We start from the raw sequence: 17,842 nt of genomic DNA on the forward strand, positions 1-17,842 counted from the left end.
GCGTATTTCTCGAACGTAGAATGATATGCATCTCCTTGATATATTTGATGATCAATAAGCATGTAGCAGCACTCAATTTAGATCTTGAATGTTGCTAGAACTTTAATCAACATATACATTTGACATGCCTTTGATCTCTTAATGAATATTCCAAGATTTTAATGGAATTTCGGAGATCGTATATTTGAGTGCATATTCCGGGAGTTTATGGAATTTCTGAGATTGTCTTTGAAGGACATATGTAGCCTTATTTATAAGCATGAATTAGGGTTTCGGTGGAGTAGCCACGAAGTAGCCCTAATAGACTCCTAACATTTCAAGAGTCGTCTTAAATTTAAGATTTATCTTGATCTGCTAAAATTTCAGTGTCTACAACATGTAATTTGACAAAATAACAAAAATGCATAGGAAGTTTTTATCTCTTTAAGTAGTAAATTTCTTTTTACCTTTTCTTTGGGGGGTCCAGTAGAAATACTTTTTCATGAAAAATGAATTTTTACACAGCATAGTCATCCTTCGAAATACTAGCCGCAAATATATATTTTTTCTATATTAATATATAATACAAATATAATAGAAATATTTTATTATATAATCAATATATATAAATTTATATAATCGACTTCAATTTATTTGGTACTACGTAAATGATCTCTGATTGAAAGAAGATTGAAGGGATTGAACTTTGATCCCATATTTTTCTTCTATGGGATCAAAGGTAATCCTCTCCGTTTGTTTTTCATTAGTTTGATTTGAGAAAAAGTTCCTAATTTTGTTTTATCTTTTTTACATTTACTGGTTTTATTCGATAGCTAGAGGAAACAAAGGAACTAGGAAGTCAAAAGAAAGTTTAAAATATTGTCCATTCTCAGAAAGAGCAAGTTCGAAAAAAAATAGATTAAACGAGAAAATTTTATGTTGCTCTATGTGAATTTGACATATATTTATATTTTATAGTGCCTTCGTCCTAATTTATGTACGGTGTATTTGACTAAATACGAAATTTAAAAAAAAATATTTTTTAAAACTTGTGATTTAAAACAAATGATAGGCATGATAGTATGTGATTTAAATCTACCAAGGATAAAATAGAACATTTAAAATTTAATTATTTCTAAATACAAAAATATATCTTTCTTTTAGCTTTTTATTAAATTACTTTTATCTCTAACGGTTGCCCATATTCTTTTTTTGGATCATATAAAATATCTTTGTAGAGAGAGAGTGAGATTAGCATACACAAAGCCATTTCCCATATTAATAATCATAATGAGCAATTGGGCAGATTAATCCTAATCATAATTCATAAATAATGGTATAGTTAAACGCAATGCAAGTTCTCTTGATAAAATATTATATGTCAAAGTGTCTATTTTCTTTCAGCTTACGTTGTAGCTAAAAATTAGAAACAAAAAAAAACATGAAAATGTTCTTAATTAAAAAGGGCATGACATGTTAAGTCAAGAAACAATAATAAGTAAAGAAAATACATGTATTTATTCAATTACACATATAAATGCCTTTTGTAATTGAAATTATTGCAAATATATGTCATTTCAAAATTAAGAGAGATAATAAGATAGTATTAAATAGTAAACTCAAATTTTTATAAATTTCAAATGATTGAACTCCATGATTGCAGAGTTGTCAACTCAAAGCAAGTAATATTATTATGAAGAAATTGCTTTTGTATTGCCTCCAACATGTCCGTTAGTGCCTAGTGGGATTAATTAAAACTTAAGTACGCTCTAAGCATTAGTTAAGTGAGACAATCTTGTCTTAATAATGACTTGGATTAGTGGCTCATCTTATCATTTTATAATTGCGCTTTTCGGATCAGCTTGTGCGTATCTATTATCTCCTACTAACACATATACCGAATAACACTACCAAGACTTTAACAAATAGAAATAAATTACCTAATATTTTTGTCACCGCTAAAATTTAGAGTCTGAAACGTCGTGTTTCTCAATTCAATTTTTTTTCAAAAAACAAATACTATTAGTGTGTTGTCTCTATCCTGTTTTAAAGTAAGGTAAGTAGATTTAACTTAGTTTAGGTCAATAACTATACACCAATTGATTAAAGTAGTCCAGACTTTATTCTTTTGACCCCTTCTCCTGGCCAATGTGACATTAAACAAGACAGGACATAGACATTTTTGTAATGTCATATCTACAAATAATTTTTGAACTTATTTGGAAAAAGGAAATATATCGTCAACTAGGTTGGTGCAAGTGTCACGCCATTTTGTTAAGCGCTTTACTCCCAACGTGGTACTTTTCAGTGCAATTCGAATTTAGTCGGGCTTCAATATGAGTACCGGACATCGAGTGGAAAACACAAAAAAAAGTGTCAGGCTAGGACTCTAAAAGTCATTTTATGTTTCATTTTTTTCTCTCAATGTAGAGTTCATTTATACACACTCTATATGAATTTTAATAACAATAGTATTTGGTCAGCTTGCGTGCATCTCGACTAATTTTATGGAGTACATGCTATCTTTCAACATCATTCACACCAACATAGGTTACGATTAATTTTGTCCACCAAAACTTAGATAAATGAAAAGAAATCACTTACGTATTTTTGTCTTTATTGGAATTTAAACAGAAGACCTCTTATTTCTCAACTCACTTTATTATTCACTAGGTCACACTCTTGAATGCTACGTACTCTATATTGATATTTGTTATAGTTATTAGATTTATGAATTTTATTAATTCGTTATCACTTACTCTATATCTTCAAGACACTATGTTAGAATTAGAATTTAATTTGCAAATGAAATAATTAAATATTGAGTTAGAACTAATTATGAATGTGTCGCTTTGGATGAAAGGAACTTGGGACAATGTAATAGACACCATAGAGGCAAGTTCTGATATTTTTGCTCAAATTAAAAGAAAAACTCAATGCTAATAAATATGACAAAGAGCAAAGAGGACCAAAAGTTTTGTAACAAAAAGTCTGCCCCAAAACTCTTCTAGTGGGGTTTTGATTTTTTAAATTGACAAGACATTTTTTTTCCTTTTTTTCAAAATTTTAGTCTAGCCTTCAGGGTTTTAATTCAGTGGTAAAAGTGCATATAAAATGTGTGAGATTAAGTAGGCGTTTTGATATAAGAATTGTAAAATTCGAAAAAATAGCGAATTTTTTTTTTTTAGTGAAAATAGTATTTGAAATTTGGGCCCGTTTGGACATAAAATTTGATGGAAGATTTTTTAAATTTTTTTTTTTTCGAAATCAGCGTTTGTTCATAAAATTTCTAATTTTCACTTGAAAATGCATTTTGGAAATTTTCGAAAATTTAAAAAACTGCAAAAAGGTGTTTTTCAAAATTTTCACTCAAATCACTCACAAAACTTCAAAAACAACCCAAACTGAAATTTATGTCCAAACACAACTCTAAATTTCAAATACAATTTTCACTTGAAAACTTTTTTCACCATTTTTTCGAATTTTACAATTTTTATGTCCAAACGCCTACTTAGAGTTGTGTTTGGACATAAATTTTAGTTTGGGTTGTTTTTGAAATTTTGTTAGTAATTTGAGTAAAAAATTTGAAAAATATTTTTTTGCAGTTTTTTAAATTTTCAAAAATTTTCAAAATGCATCTTCAAGTAAAAATTAAAAATTTTATGAACAAACGCTGATTTCGAAAAAAGTAATTTTTTTTTTTAGAAAAATCTTCCATCAATTGTTTTGCCCAAACGGGCCCTAAGCATACACCACGAGTTTTATTTCCGTCATGAATTCAATAAAGGAGCTTGTTCATTATTTATATGTTTTCGAACTGTGTGCCAACGGACTCTTGAATATTTTTCCATTATAAAAAAGATTTATTTTATCCTTGAAAGTCCATTATCGAAAAATAAAAATATTATTAACTTACATTACGGCTCAAATAATGAAATGTTTAATTATTAAAAGAAAAAAAATTAAGTTCATTAAATATTTGTTGATGTATAGAGTAGAGCAGCATTTAAATCACTAGCTACTCGTGACCTTTTTTAACAACAAAAGAAACATAGCATAGTTTAAAATTCAGCTAGCATATTGTATTACTCCAATTAATTTCAAAAATCTTCATCCAAGAAAAAAAAAAAGCATAAGATAACACTTCATCAAATTCAACCCAAAGTACAAAATAATCTATTAACATATTTTATATGCTAGAATTGAATACTTTGTATTGGGCCTACAGTTGAGAAGTGTAGTTTATAAAGAAGTTGTGACTTGTGACAGGCAATATAGGAAGTACAACTTACAATTATTGTTTAGACAATTATATGTGAACTTTATCTTCTCTTATTTATTTAATTATTTATTTATTATTTCTTCTTTTTGAATTTAAATTATTTGCACCGCGGAAAACACTCCCTGTCAGTGGCGGAACCACTCTTTGTCAAGGGGTGTAACTGACACTCCTTGGCTAGAAATTTACACTGCTTAAATATGTATTAGAAATTTACATTGCATAAATATGTAAAATATATATTTTTACGTGTATATTTATTATATATTGACTCTTTTTTTTTTTGTATATTTACTTTTTAATATTTTGACTCCGTCGATAATAATTCTGGCTTCGCCATTGTTCCCTTTTAAAGATTTTTTCATTCTCGTAGATCGAACCCAAAATTTCTAGATGGACGGTTGATGGAGAAGTTGTGAAAAGAAATATGAAAGGTACAACTTAAAACTATTATTTAGACAATTATAAATAATTAGACATATATATTTTTTTTATGTTCATACCTTTGGACCACTATGTAATAAATTTCGCACTTGCCACCCACATTCCTTCCCCTAATGATTGAAGTAAAGTTGGGATTGTCCAAACAAAAGATGACCATTTATCAACTTTACAAATTAAATGAACTGGGGTTTTGTTCCCTTGGTACGTATTTGTTCACCTCATAATTGGAATTTATTGCTACCTTAATATTTTAGAGTGTCATAATAATAATAATAATAATAATAATAATAATAATAATACTTAAATTATTATTACTCTACTACCTAAGTAAAATTTTACCTTGTTATTTAAATTCAAGTTTAAATAATATGTATATAAGTTATGACCATGTAAAATATTCTATCTGAAGTTATCAATTTCATTATTGGTTAACTTGAACTAACACATGGATACAAGGGATTTATAAGTACTTTAGTCAAATAGTTCATCCTAATCTAGGCTGTTCCACTTTATTTAAATCACAAGTTGAGCAAAGGGCAATTTGACAAACCACCAAATGCCAATAAACTACTATTGAAATTATGTCAGCAGTTACTACTTTATGGGTTAGAGTTTATATATTTATTACATATAACAAGAAGATATATGTTTAATTCGTTCTTTAATTATTTATGATTATGCTATTAATTAACTATCCACATGTATATTGATGGTTGGTAGTTAAAACGAAAAAGTGTCAAAATTGTACCTAGACTATGCGAAATTGATAATTTTGCCCTCCGATAAAAAAGTATCTAGTTCCTACCCTTGCCGTTAACAAAGTCGATCACTTTTATCCTTATGGGCTAACGGTATCAGTTAGAGCTATCAAATTTGGCCCAAGCCCAAATGACCCGCATAATCCACTCAAAGTTGGGCTAGTTATTGACCCGCTCATTTATTGAATGAAAAATGACCAACAATACCCCTAACGTATTGAAAATGATTAAAAAATATCTCTGTTAACCTTTTAGTCCGCAAATGCCCCTAACGTTTGTTTTTGGCTCAAACTTACCCCTATATCTAACAGAAGGGCCAACAATACCTCTAACGTATTGAAAATGGCTCAAAAATACCCTCTGTTAATCTTTTGGTCCGCAAATGTCCCTAACGTTTGTTTTTGGGCTCAAACTTACCCTTATATCTAACAAAACTAACCTTGTCAGTTTTTTGACTTTAATTTCGTCATGTGGCATTTTCTTAACCCGCCACGTATATTATTTGTATTAAATAAACCCACCTGTATCTTTTAAAATACCCAACGACCCTGACCCGCTCCTTTATATTTGGAGGGTAGGCTAAAAATAATTACATTCGCTAGTTAAATATATAAAACATATACATTGATTATATATAAAAATATGTATATTATGCATTAATATTTTAATATATATTTTATATGATATTATTTTTAGGAGAAATTATACAATGTAGTTTTCCTTTCAAATTTTACAGATCTTAACAAGTTTAACAAATATAAATTTTAATTTGCAAACATAAAAATGATAATGATCTATTTATATGATTCTAAAGGAGAAGCAAAGAAACAAATGGAAAGGAAATTATTTAAAACCTTTAATTATATACATATCCCACTGCTTAACACATTAATGGACTTCACATGATCTTTTTCAATGAGAACTAATAATATTTTAATATATAATGATAGAGCTAAAATATTAGCAAAAACTGTCGTTCCATTGTCAGATTTGCTCAATAAATTCGAGTTATAGATCATAATTAATAGGAGAAACTACACCGTATAATTTCTCCTAAAAATAATATCATGTAAAATATATATTAAAATATTAATGTATAATATACATATTTTTATATATAATCAATGTATATTTTTTTATATATTTAACTAGCGAATGTAATTATTTTTAGCCGACCGTCCAAATATATAGGAGCGAGTTAGGGTCGTTGGGTATTTTAAAAGATACAGGTGGGTTTATTTAATACAAATAATATACGTGACGGGTTAAGAAAATGCCACATGGCGAAGTTAAAGTCAAAAAATTGACCAGGTTAGTTATGTTAAATATATGGGTAAGTTTGAACCCAAAAATAAACGTTAGGGGTATTTGCGGACCAAAAGGTTAACGGAGGATATTTTTGAGTCATTTTCAATACGTTAAGGGGTATTGTTGGCTCTTCTGTTAGATATAGGGGTAAGTTTGAGCCAAAAAATAAACGTTAGGGGTATTTGCGGACCAAAAGGTTAATGAGGGATATTTTTGAACCATTTTCAATACGTTAGGGGTATTGTTGGCCCTTTTTCGTTTATTGAACACAACCTATCTTGACCTACCTATCTCAACCCATTTAAAGTTGGGTTGATTTTTAGCTCAAATTTATCCATGAGTAACTTTGCCAAAAATATCTTAGAAATAAATTTATTTTTTTGTTTGATATGTTATATATGATCATAACAAAAGAAAAGAAATCTTATTTAGTAATTATACAATTCATAAAGAAAACAACATATATTAACTAAAGATTGATAAGGGTTGGGCAGGTTGGGTTATGACCCAAATTTTAGCCCATTTTGATCCAACCCATCTTAACCCAAGTAACCCGTTTAGACCCGCCTAAAATCGCTCAGCCCGCCCATTTGACACCCCTAGTAGCAGCTAAAGGTAAAATTTAGACTACCCGCAGAGTTCAACTGTTGACCATTTTTGTAGTTATAATAAAATATTGAATATGGTGCGGCTTAAGCTTACTGTGGACATGACCCTTGATGTGAGGGTATGAAGGTCGCGAATTAGGGTAGAAGGTTAGTGGGTAGTCGAGCGTATTTCTGTGTTGTACCAGTAGGTAGTAGTATTAGTCTTGTACTCTCGTATTCTTAGAGTTCTATTATTACGTGTTGTTTCTTTCGCTTCGGTTAGCTTATTATCTTGTTGATATGTTACTGCTTGTTGATTTCTTTCCCTTTTTTCGTTTTTCTTGAGCCGAGGGTCTTCGGACACAACCTCTCCATCTTCGCAAATTAAAGAAAAGGTCTGAGTATGCACTATCTTCCTCAGACCTCACTTGTGAGATTATACTGCGTAAGGTCTATTATTGTTGTATAATAAAATATTGAATATATAAATATGTATTTGTAGCTTGCTGGGTTGCTCTTTTTTAAGCAATATTGTTGAGTCATAAACTTCTATAATGAGGTATAGGGGACAACCAGGTCTTGACTAATTGGATTTTGTTGGCTGCATAAGATCTTTACTGAATAATTTAATAATAGACATGTGAATAAAGCAACTACGGGATGTTCAGAAACTAAGCAACTTGGAAATTAAACATAGTATAATATACCTTCAGCAGCAAAATTAGTGTGTATTGAAATTGGTTGAGTCAACTACAAATTTTGGTTAATGGATTCAATTGAACCCATAACTTTTAACACGGAGTATGAATTTATATGTAAAATCTTACTAAAATCTCAACAAGTATTAAATTTGAACCCATAAATTTAACATTACAATGAATTTATTGCATAAGAATCTTAAAAGCTAAACTCATTAAATTCAATTTCTAAATCCGCCTCTCCCAAATACAAGAGCAGGACTACCAGCAACAACAAGATACCTACATACAACAGAAGAAAACATTACATAAGGTAACAGCAGAGCATGTCCAAGTTAAAGATATCAACTAAATAAAAGTAAAAAAAAACATTGTTAAAGCAACAAATCACTTTCAGTATCATATGTGAAGAAACAATAACGGAAAGGAATATGCTAATTTCCCAACCTTTGTTTTTGTTGCAACCTTAGTCACTTCTGTAGAAAAAAGGACAAATTAGGCTTCTACGTAGATTTCCATCTCAAACCGGTCATTAATATCAATAACGTTTGAACAAGTTATCATTTGAATTGTATATCATGAAAGCTTATCCAAATTTTGAAGGGAAAACTACACCGTATAATTTTTCCTAAAAATAATATCATGTAAAATATATATTAAAATATTAATGTATAATATACATATTTTTATATATAATCAATGTATATTTTTTATATATTTAACTAGCGAATGTAATTATTTTTAGTCGACTGTCCAAATATATAGAAGCGGGTCAGGGTTGTTGGGTATTTTAAAATATACATGTGGGTTTATTTAATACAAATAATATACGTGACGAGTTAAGAAAATACCACATGGCGAAGTTAAAGTCAAAAAATTGACCAGATTAATTCTGTTAGATATATAGGTAAGTTTGAACCCAAAAACAAACGTTAGGGGCATTTGCGGACCAAAAGGTTAACAGAGGGTATTTTTGAGCCATTTTCAAGACGTTAGGGGTATTGTTGGCCCTTCTGTTAGATATAGGGGTAAGTTTGAGTCCCAAAATAAATGTTATGGGCATTTGTGGACCAAAAGGTTAACGGGGGTATTTTTGAACCATTTTCAATATGTTAGGGGTATTGTTGGCCCTTTTCCGTTTATTGAACTCAACCTATCTTGACCCACCTATCTCAACCCATTTAAAGTTGGGTTGATTTTTAGCCCAAATTTATCCATGAGTAACTTTGCCAAAATATTTTAGAAATAAATTTATATTTTTGTTTGATATGTTATATATGATCGTAAAAAAAGAAAAAAAGTCTTATTTAGTAATTATACAATTCATAAGAAAATAACATATATTAACTAAAGATTGATAAGGGTTGGGCGGTTTGGATTATGACCCAAATTTTAGCCCATTTTGACCCAACCCATCTTAACCCAAGTAACCCGTTTAGACCCGCCTAAAATCGCCTAGCCCGCCCATTTGACACCCTTAGTAGCAGCTAAAGGTAAAATTTAGACTACCCGCAGAGTTCAACTGTTGACCATTTTTGTAGTTATAATAAAATATTGAATATGGTGTGGCTTAAGCTTACTAAAGACATGACCCTTGATATGAGGGTATGGAGGTCGCGAATTAGGGTAGAAAGTTAGTGGGTAGTCGAGGCGTATTTCTGTGCTGTACCAGTAGGTAGTAGTATTAGTCTTGTACTCTCGTATTCTTAGAGTTCTATTATTACGTATTGTTTCTTTCGCTTCGGTTAGCTTATTATCTTGTTGATATGTTACTGCTTGTTGATTTCTTCCCTTTTTTTTCGTTTTCCTTGAGCCGAGGATCTTCGGACACAACCTCTCCATCTTCGCAAATTAAATGTAAGGTCTGCGTATGCACTATTTTCTTAGACCTCACTTGTGAGATTATACTGCGTAAGATCTATTATTGTTGTATAATAAAATATTGAATATATAAATATGTAATTGTAGCTTGCGGGGTTGCACTTTTTTAAGTAATATTGTTGAGTCATAAACTTCTATAATGAGGTATAGGGGACAACCAGAGGCGGATTCAGGATTTAAATCATATGGGTTCAATTTTAAAATTTTTAATATTGAACCCATTGGCACGAGATTTGCAAATTGAAAAGTTTATAACTCAAAGTTCGAATCGAGGTGTGAATTATAATTTCAGCGTTGCTTGACGTGATATTAGACCCCGTGTAAGTCCGTATTATGTTATGAGACTTGTTGGTGTAATTGGTTGAGATCCCGGGGGCTCGGGTGATTTTCGGATGGTTAACAGATCAAAATTTGGACTTAAAGAAAAATCTGAAATTTTGGCCTTCTGGTGTAATCGCACCCGCGGTCCATTTTTCGCAGAAGCGGAACCGCACCCGCGGTCAATTTTTCGCAGAAGCGGAACCGCACCCACGGTCAAATTTCTGCAGAAGCGGAAATGCTGGACAGAACACATAAAAAAAATATTTTAGCTATTTTTACTCATTTTTGAGTTTTAAATCTCGGATTTTGGCGATTCCAAAGCGATTTTTCACGACTTTGAATTGGGTAAGTGTTCTATAACCCAAAGTGATTATATTTCATAAATCCATGTCTATATTCATCATTTATTTCGGATTTAGATGGAAGAAATTGAAATTTTTATAAAATCTTCCAACAACGAAAAATTTAGATTTGAAGGTCCATTTGACATCGGAATTGAATAATTTTTGTATGGTTGGACTCATCTCGGAATGGGTGTTCGAATTTTGTAAGTTTTTCCGAGATTTGAAACGTGGGTTCCACTGTCGATTTTTAAAATGAATTTCGGATTTTAATCCGGAAAATTAGTAAATTCATATGGAATTAATTCCTACAATTTATATTAAATATATTGAATTGTTTATGACTAGATTTGAGGATTTCGGACAGTAATTCGCGAGGCAAGGGTATATTGAAAACTTAAAATTTGTTTTCGAAGTGACGTAAGTATCGTGGTTAACCTTGACTTGAGGGAATAGAACCCTTAAACTATTTGTTATGTGAAATGCATGTGAACGACGTATAGGCGAGGTGACGAGTGTCTATACGTCATCAAATTAATTGTTTGTATAATTACTTGAAAAATCATAAATTATTTTAAATCATGAATTAATTATTATAATAATTATTTCTCTCCTATTGTTTGTCAAATATTAATTCTTGAATTCCTGCATTAATTATTACATGCTATTTGAATTATGTGTCTTAATTGTTATTTGATATTTAGCATATTAAATATTAAACTGCCTATTTTCTCCATGACTTTTATAATAATTTGCTATTTGTCATTGTTTGTTTCATAATTAAATCATAATTATTGTATGCTTGTTGTCTTATAATTTTATATTAATTGTTACATTTATTGGGGAAATTTCTTCTACAAGAATTGGTAAATGAATATATTGGAGGAGCGGGTTGCACGCCGCAATAGAATTGATTGAAATGGATATATTGGAGGATCATGTTGCACGCCGCAACAGACTTATTAAAAGTCCATATTAGAGGATCGGGTTGCACGCCGCAACAAACTTATTTAAAAGTCGATACACACACACACACACACACACATACACATATTGGGGGATCGGGTTGCATGCCGCAACAAACTTAATTAAAATAAATATATTGGAGGAGCGGGTTGCACGCCGCAACAGAATGGAATATGAATATATTGTGAGAGCGGGTTGCACGCTACAACAGAAAATTGATGGAAATGATAATTGGTTATGACTGCTGAGTTGACTTTAATTATCATAAATGAGTTACTCGATTTATTTCTATTATTTGTTGTTGTTACTAATATTGCGTACAGGTTAATGTAAGTGACCCGTCTTAGCCTCGTCACTACTTCGTCAAGGTTAGGCTCAGCACTTACTAGTACATGGGGTCGGTTGTACTGATACAACACTCTGCACTTCTTGTGCAGATTTCGGAGTTGGTCCCAGCGGCGTACCATAGACTTGCTCGGATATCAGTTACCCAGAGGAGACTTGAAGTATAACTGCACAACGTCCGTAGTTCTGAAGTCTCTGTCTATTTTACTTTAGCTGTATGTTTATTTCCAGACAGCTTTATTTTATTCAGGCCCTTATTTGAATTATTCTAGAAGCTCGTGCACTTGTGACACCAATTCTGGGATGGTATTTAGACACCGTTATTTTTATGGATTATTCACTATATTTCAGACTTTACTTCCACAATTGTTCTTTATTATTAATAAAGTTATAAATTATTTTAAAAATGGATAATATTATTCTAACGTTGACTTGCCTAACAAGTGAAATGTTAGGCGCCATCACAATCCGAAGATGAGAATTTCGGATCGTGACAATAATATATCTTCAGCAGCAAAATTAGTGTGTATTGAAATTGGTTGAGTCAACAACAAATTTTGGTTAATGCGAACACTTATATATGAATGACATGAAGTATGATGTAAACTCAAATGAATACTTAAAAAGTCTTGTATTTATACTCGTCCACGCAAAATAAATTTGAAATTCCAAGATTTTTGCAAAAACAACCTCAATACGATAACATCATTTATTATATCTCAATTCCAAACAAGTTTTAAATTGTAGATACAAAACTGCATTGCACAGGTAACACCTTAAAAAGATATGGGTTTTCTTTCTTGATTTATAATGTCTATCATCAAACCACTAACTCTAGCTTAATCTAAACATTTTGAACATTCAGCTACTTTGCCATTACTTTCCCAACAACAGCAGCAAACGAGTGGAGTCCCACGAGTGCAGTTTGAAAAAGATAGTGTGTGCTATATACGCAAGTCTTACTCCTACTCTTGGAAAATAGAAAGACTATTTTTCGTAAACCCTTGGTTCAAGAAGAGAAAAGCAACAATAACAACAAATAAACAATATCAACCACAAAGTCAGAAAGATAATAATAGCAATCTAAGAAACAGAAAAATAGGGGGAGCTAAATAAGATCAGTTCAACCAATTAAGCTTTGACAGTTTTTGCCCAATGTGTCTAATCCAAACAAGATTAGTTCAGCCAATTAAACTGTTTGCCCAAGCTTACCAAAAACATCCCTAAATTATACTAACAACCTTAACTATATCCTTAAAGTACTCTAGTGAACAAAAGACGTCGGTAAAGTTTCTCAAAATTAGCAGGTTCCATGGGCTCTCGAGTGGCAGAGGTAGCTTTTTCGGCTACTGGTTCAACTGAACTCATAACTTTCAATACGGAATATGAATTTATATGTAAAAACTTACTAAAACCTCAACACATATTAAATTTAAACTCATAAATTTAACAGTACAATGAGTTTAATGTATAAAAATCTTAAAAGTTTAACTCATTAAATTTAAATCCTAAATCCGCCTCTCCCAAATACAAGAGCAGGACTACCAGCAACAACAAGATACCTACATACAACAGAAGAAAACATTACATAAGGGAACAGCAGAGCATGTCCAAGTTAAAGATATCAACTAAATAAAAGTAAAAAAAAACATTGTTAAAGCAACAAATCACTTTCAGTATCATATGTGAAGAAACAATAACGGAAAGGAATATGCTATTTTCCCAAACACTAAGTACCGGTGTACTAAACTCCCGTTATGAGCGGGGTCTGGGCAGAGGCAGATCCAGGATTCGAAGCTTATGGGTTCCTACCGTAATTTCAAATTAATATGCAATAATATCTGGGTTCACATTTAGATATTTACAAATATTTAGTGAATTTCTTAATATAAATACAAGGTCTACGCAAAAGTTACTGGGTTCCCGAGAACCCGTAGTCAATGCTCTAGGTCCGCCCCTGGGTCTGAAAAGTGCCGGACTACAAGGGTCTATAGTACACAGTCTTACCCTGCATTTTGTACAAGAGGTTGTTTCTACTGCTCGAACCTGTGAGCTCTTGATCACCTGACAACAACTTTACCGGTTGCTCCCCTCCAAACACTAAGTACCGTTACATGAAAATTTAGAAACAGATTATAACCTTAAAACTATAAAGAGTAACAACCTCTTAAGTTTTTAAAATGTAATTCAACTTAAGCACAAGTTCCATGTAATTGGTATTTTTTATTTTCTCTGCCAAGAGCCCTAACATTCCCTTGAAACAGTACTAAAGAGAAAATTATTTTTCCTCACAAAATAGTGCATAAAGGATAAAATGACTAACAAGACCACCTAACAATATAGTTCAAATTAAGAATTATATGTCCTTTGCATGTGCATGGCTTGTTCTATCTTTTGGAATAACAAATAGAATTTAACAGAACTTGAGAAAAAAGTACTCTTACAAGTTATTTGTAGCAAGATTGTGATCTTAGCTTTTCCAACCTTTGTTTTAGAAAAAGGACAAACTAGGCTTTCAACGTAGATTTCCATCTCTCCCCATCGCTCGCCAGTCAAATCAATTGAAATGATGTTTTGTGTAAAAGTAACCCAATGAAGTTTTCCATTCACAAACTTACCTGGAACGTAATGCACCATACTTGGACAAGCATCAACATTTTTCCAAGAATCACTCTTCAAACTATATATTTTGACTTCATCATGTGAACTGTTATTAATGAAAATCACTACCTTATAATCATCATGCAACTCATCATATCCAAAACCGCACATTCTCAAGAAAATATATCTTAATGTAAGCCTAGGATCAGGCAATTTCTTGTATTTTCTAGTTGATGGATTCCATAGAAACATGTCGTCCTCATTGACAAGATAAATCAATCCATTGACAGAACCCATAATCCAAACAGGATACTTCTTCTTCTTGTTCCTGTCCAATCCATTGAATTTCATAGGAAAATTCAAGTCAAATGCCTCGGTAACAGACTCATTAAATAAAGACATAAGACTACAGTCTTTAAAACTATACTTAGGAACATGATACATCATAACCTTGTGGCGGCTATAGTCCTTGTTATTAGCGGATAAGCTGAGATGGGTTTTGACAAATTCAGGACTACATATTAAAGCAAGCCATAATTCCGAAACACACTTGAATCTCAAGAGGGATTTCACAGGAAGCCTTGAGAGGATTTCAGTAACGAGTTCTGCTGGTAGAATAGGGATTGTCAAGCTTGAAGTTGGTGGATATTGAAAATTGGATTCCATTTGTGTTGCAAAAATTCGAACCCTTGAAGTTTAATAATTCCAGAAAAGAAGAAGAAGTTTGATTATTGCTATGGAGAAGCTTTTCGGCGAGGTTTTGTGTTAATTGGTGAGAGTCCTAAAAAGGTTTTGTGTTAATTTGTGAGAGTCCTAAAAAGGTTTTGTGTTAATTCCCCAATGATCGAAACGAAAACTGTATCAAACCAACACAAAAATAGATTTATTCTTATTTAGATAATTTTTAATTTAATATCCCTTTTTATTTAAAAATTAGTCTAAAATATTTGTGATCCTTGCTTGGAGTGTAAATAAGAATAAATCTAGATAATTTTAATTTAATGGGACTGATTTATTTAAATTCTTGATTTTAATGTGCAACGCCACGTTCTTATGAAAATTATTTAGATATTTTAATCTCTTTGTTCTTTCATAGAATAAGTCAAAATTCATTGATATTTTTTGATTTTAAAATATATTTTTATTAAAAGCACAAATAACAAAAAGTCGATCGCCTTTTTTACTCTTTTAAAATAGAATTCATAAATTATTTTTCTAATATTTAAACAAGTAATTTAATATTTTTTTAAATATTTAAGAATAATTAATTAATTATTTGTGCTTAGCATTCTCAATGGGCAGTGACATTTGATAACAAAGATGAAGGGAATTTTAGTTTGTTCAATCTAGTTTCACATTTGATAAGTATAAGTCTTAAAATTGGAAGTAAGATTTGGATTAATTTTGTTTAAGTAACAAAGTGGGTTTGGGTTGAGTTCTCTAATTAATGGGTTCAACAATATAGAACTCAACCGTTTGGATATGTTAGGCTTGAATCCTCTGAAATTTTCTATAGATTGGTTTAGTCTATTCGTGGGCTAGAATCGTGTTTTAAATAACCTTATGTTATCGCAGGAGCAATTTGTTGCATGATGTGTTATTTGTTTGGATGCTATTTATTTTTCTTGAGTGGTTTGTGGGACTTATATTTAAATGAGCTTTCATGTCCGGCCGTAGGGTCGTTGGGCTAAATTGAAATGAAGTATTGAAACTGTAACCTTTATTAATATTTAAAAATGAAGGTTAGGTTTTAAACATGTAACAAATCAGATAATTATGTCAATTATTAATAGTTAAGCGACCGTGCTAAAATTACGGAATCCGGGAGTGACTCACACTTTCTCCTAGGTTAACAGAATTCCTTACCTGCTCTTCTGGTTTTCGAAGACTTTCAAATATAGTCAAATTTTCTCGATTTGGGATTTAAAATAAATCGGTGACTTTGCATGATGTGTTATTTGTTTGGATGCTATTTATTTTTCTTGAGTGGTTTGTGGGACTTATATTTAAATGAGCTTTCATGTCCGGCCGTAGGGTCGTTGGGCTAAATTGAAATGAAGTATTGAAACTGTAACCTTTATTAATATTTAAAAATGAAGGTTAGGTTTTAAACATGTAACAAATCAGATAATTATGTCAATTATTAATAGTTAAGCGACCGTGCTAAAATTACGGAATCCGGGAGTGACTCACACTTTCTCCTAGGTTAACAGAATTCCTTACCTGCTCTTCTGGTTTTCGAAGACTTTCAAATATAGTCAAATTTTCTCGATTTGGGATTTAAAATAAATCGGTGACTTTGCATGATGTGTTATTTGTTTGGATGCTATTTATTTTTCTTGAGTGGTTTGTGGGACTTATATTTAAATGAGCTTTCATGTCCGGCCGTAGGGTCGTTGGGCTAAATTGAAATGAAGTATTGAAACTGTAACCTTTATTAATATTTAAAAATGAAGGTTAGGTTTTAAACATGTAACAAATCAGATAATTATGTCAATTATTAATAGTTAAGCGACCGTGCTAAAATTACGGAATCCGGGAGTGACTCACACTTTCTCCTAGGTTAACAGAATTCCTTACCTGCTCTTCTGGTTTTCGAAGACTTTCAAATATAGTCAAATTTTCTCGATTTGGGATTTAAAATAAATCGGTGACTTTGCATGATGTGTTATTTGTTTGGATGCTATTTATTTTTCTTGAGTGGTTTGTGGGACTTATATTTAAATGAGCTTTCATGTCCGGCCGTAGGGTCGTTGGGCTAAATTGAAATGAAGTATTGAAACTGTAACCTTTATTAATATTTAAAAATGAAGGTTAGGTTTTAAACATGTAACAAATCAGATAATTATGTCAATTATTAATAGTTAAGCGACCGTGCTAAAATTACGGAATCCGGGAGTGACTCACACTTTCTCCTAGGTTAACAGAATTCCTTACCTGCTCTTCTGGTTTTCGAAGACTTTCAAATATAGTCAAATTTTCTCGATTTGGGATTTAAAATAAATCGGTGACTTTGCATGATGTGTTATTTGTTTGGATGCTATTTATTTTTCTTGAGTGGTTTGTGGGACTTATATTTAAATGAGCTTTCATGTCCGGCCGTAGGGTCGTTGGGCTAAATTGAAATGAAGTATTGAAACTGTAACCTTTATTAATATTTAAAAATGAAGGTTAGGTTTTAAACATGTAACAAATCAGATAATTATGTCAATTATTAATAGTTAAGCGACCGTGCTAAAATTACGGAATCCGGGAGTGACTCACACTTTCTCCTAGGTTAACAGAATTCCTTACCTGCTCTTCTGGTTTTCGAAGACTTTCAAATATAGTCAAA

At 31.4% G+C, this 17,842-nt stretch overlaps 1 protein-coding gene across 1 annotated transcript; it reads right to left on the reverse strand.

Annotated features, from left to right (window-relative positions):
* Positions 1–13,787: 13,787 nt before the first annotated feature.
* Positions 13,788–15,291, reverse strand: LOC107790658 (F-box/kelch-repeat protein At3g06240-like). The gene has a single exon (XM_075230362.1). The coding sequence runs from the start codon at positions 15,172–15,174 to the stop codon at positions 14,257–14,259; it is 918 nt and encodes a 305-aa protein (XP_075086463.1). The 5' UTR covers positions 15,175–15,291; the 3' UTR covers positions 13,788–14,256.
* Positions 15,292–17,842: the final 2,551 nt, after the last annotated feature.

Source organism: Nicotiana tabacum, chromosome 14 (genome assembly GCF_000715075.1).
Source record: "Nicotiana tabacum cultivar K326 chromosome 14, ASM71507v2, whole genome shotgun sequence".
In the NCBI taxonomy this organism is placed as follows: Eukaryota; Viridiplantae; Streptophyta; class Magnoliopsida; order Solanales; family Solanaceae; genus Nicotiana; species Nicotiana tabacum.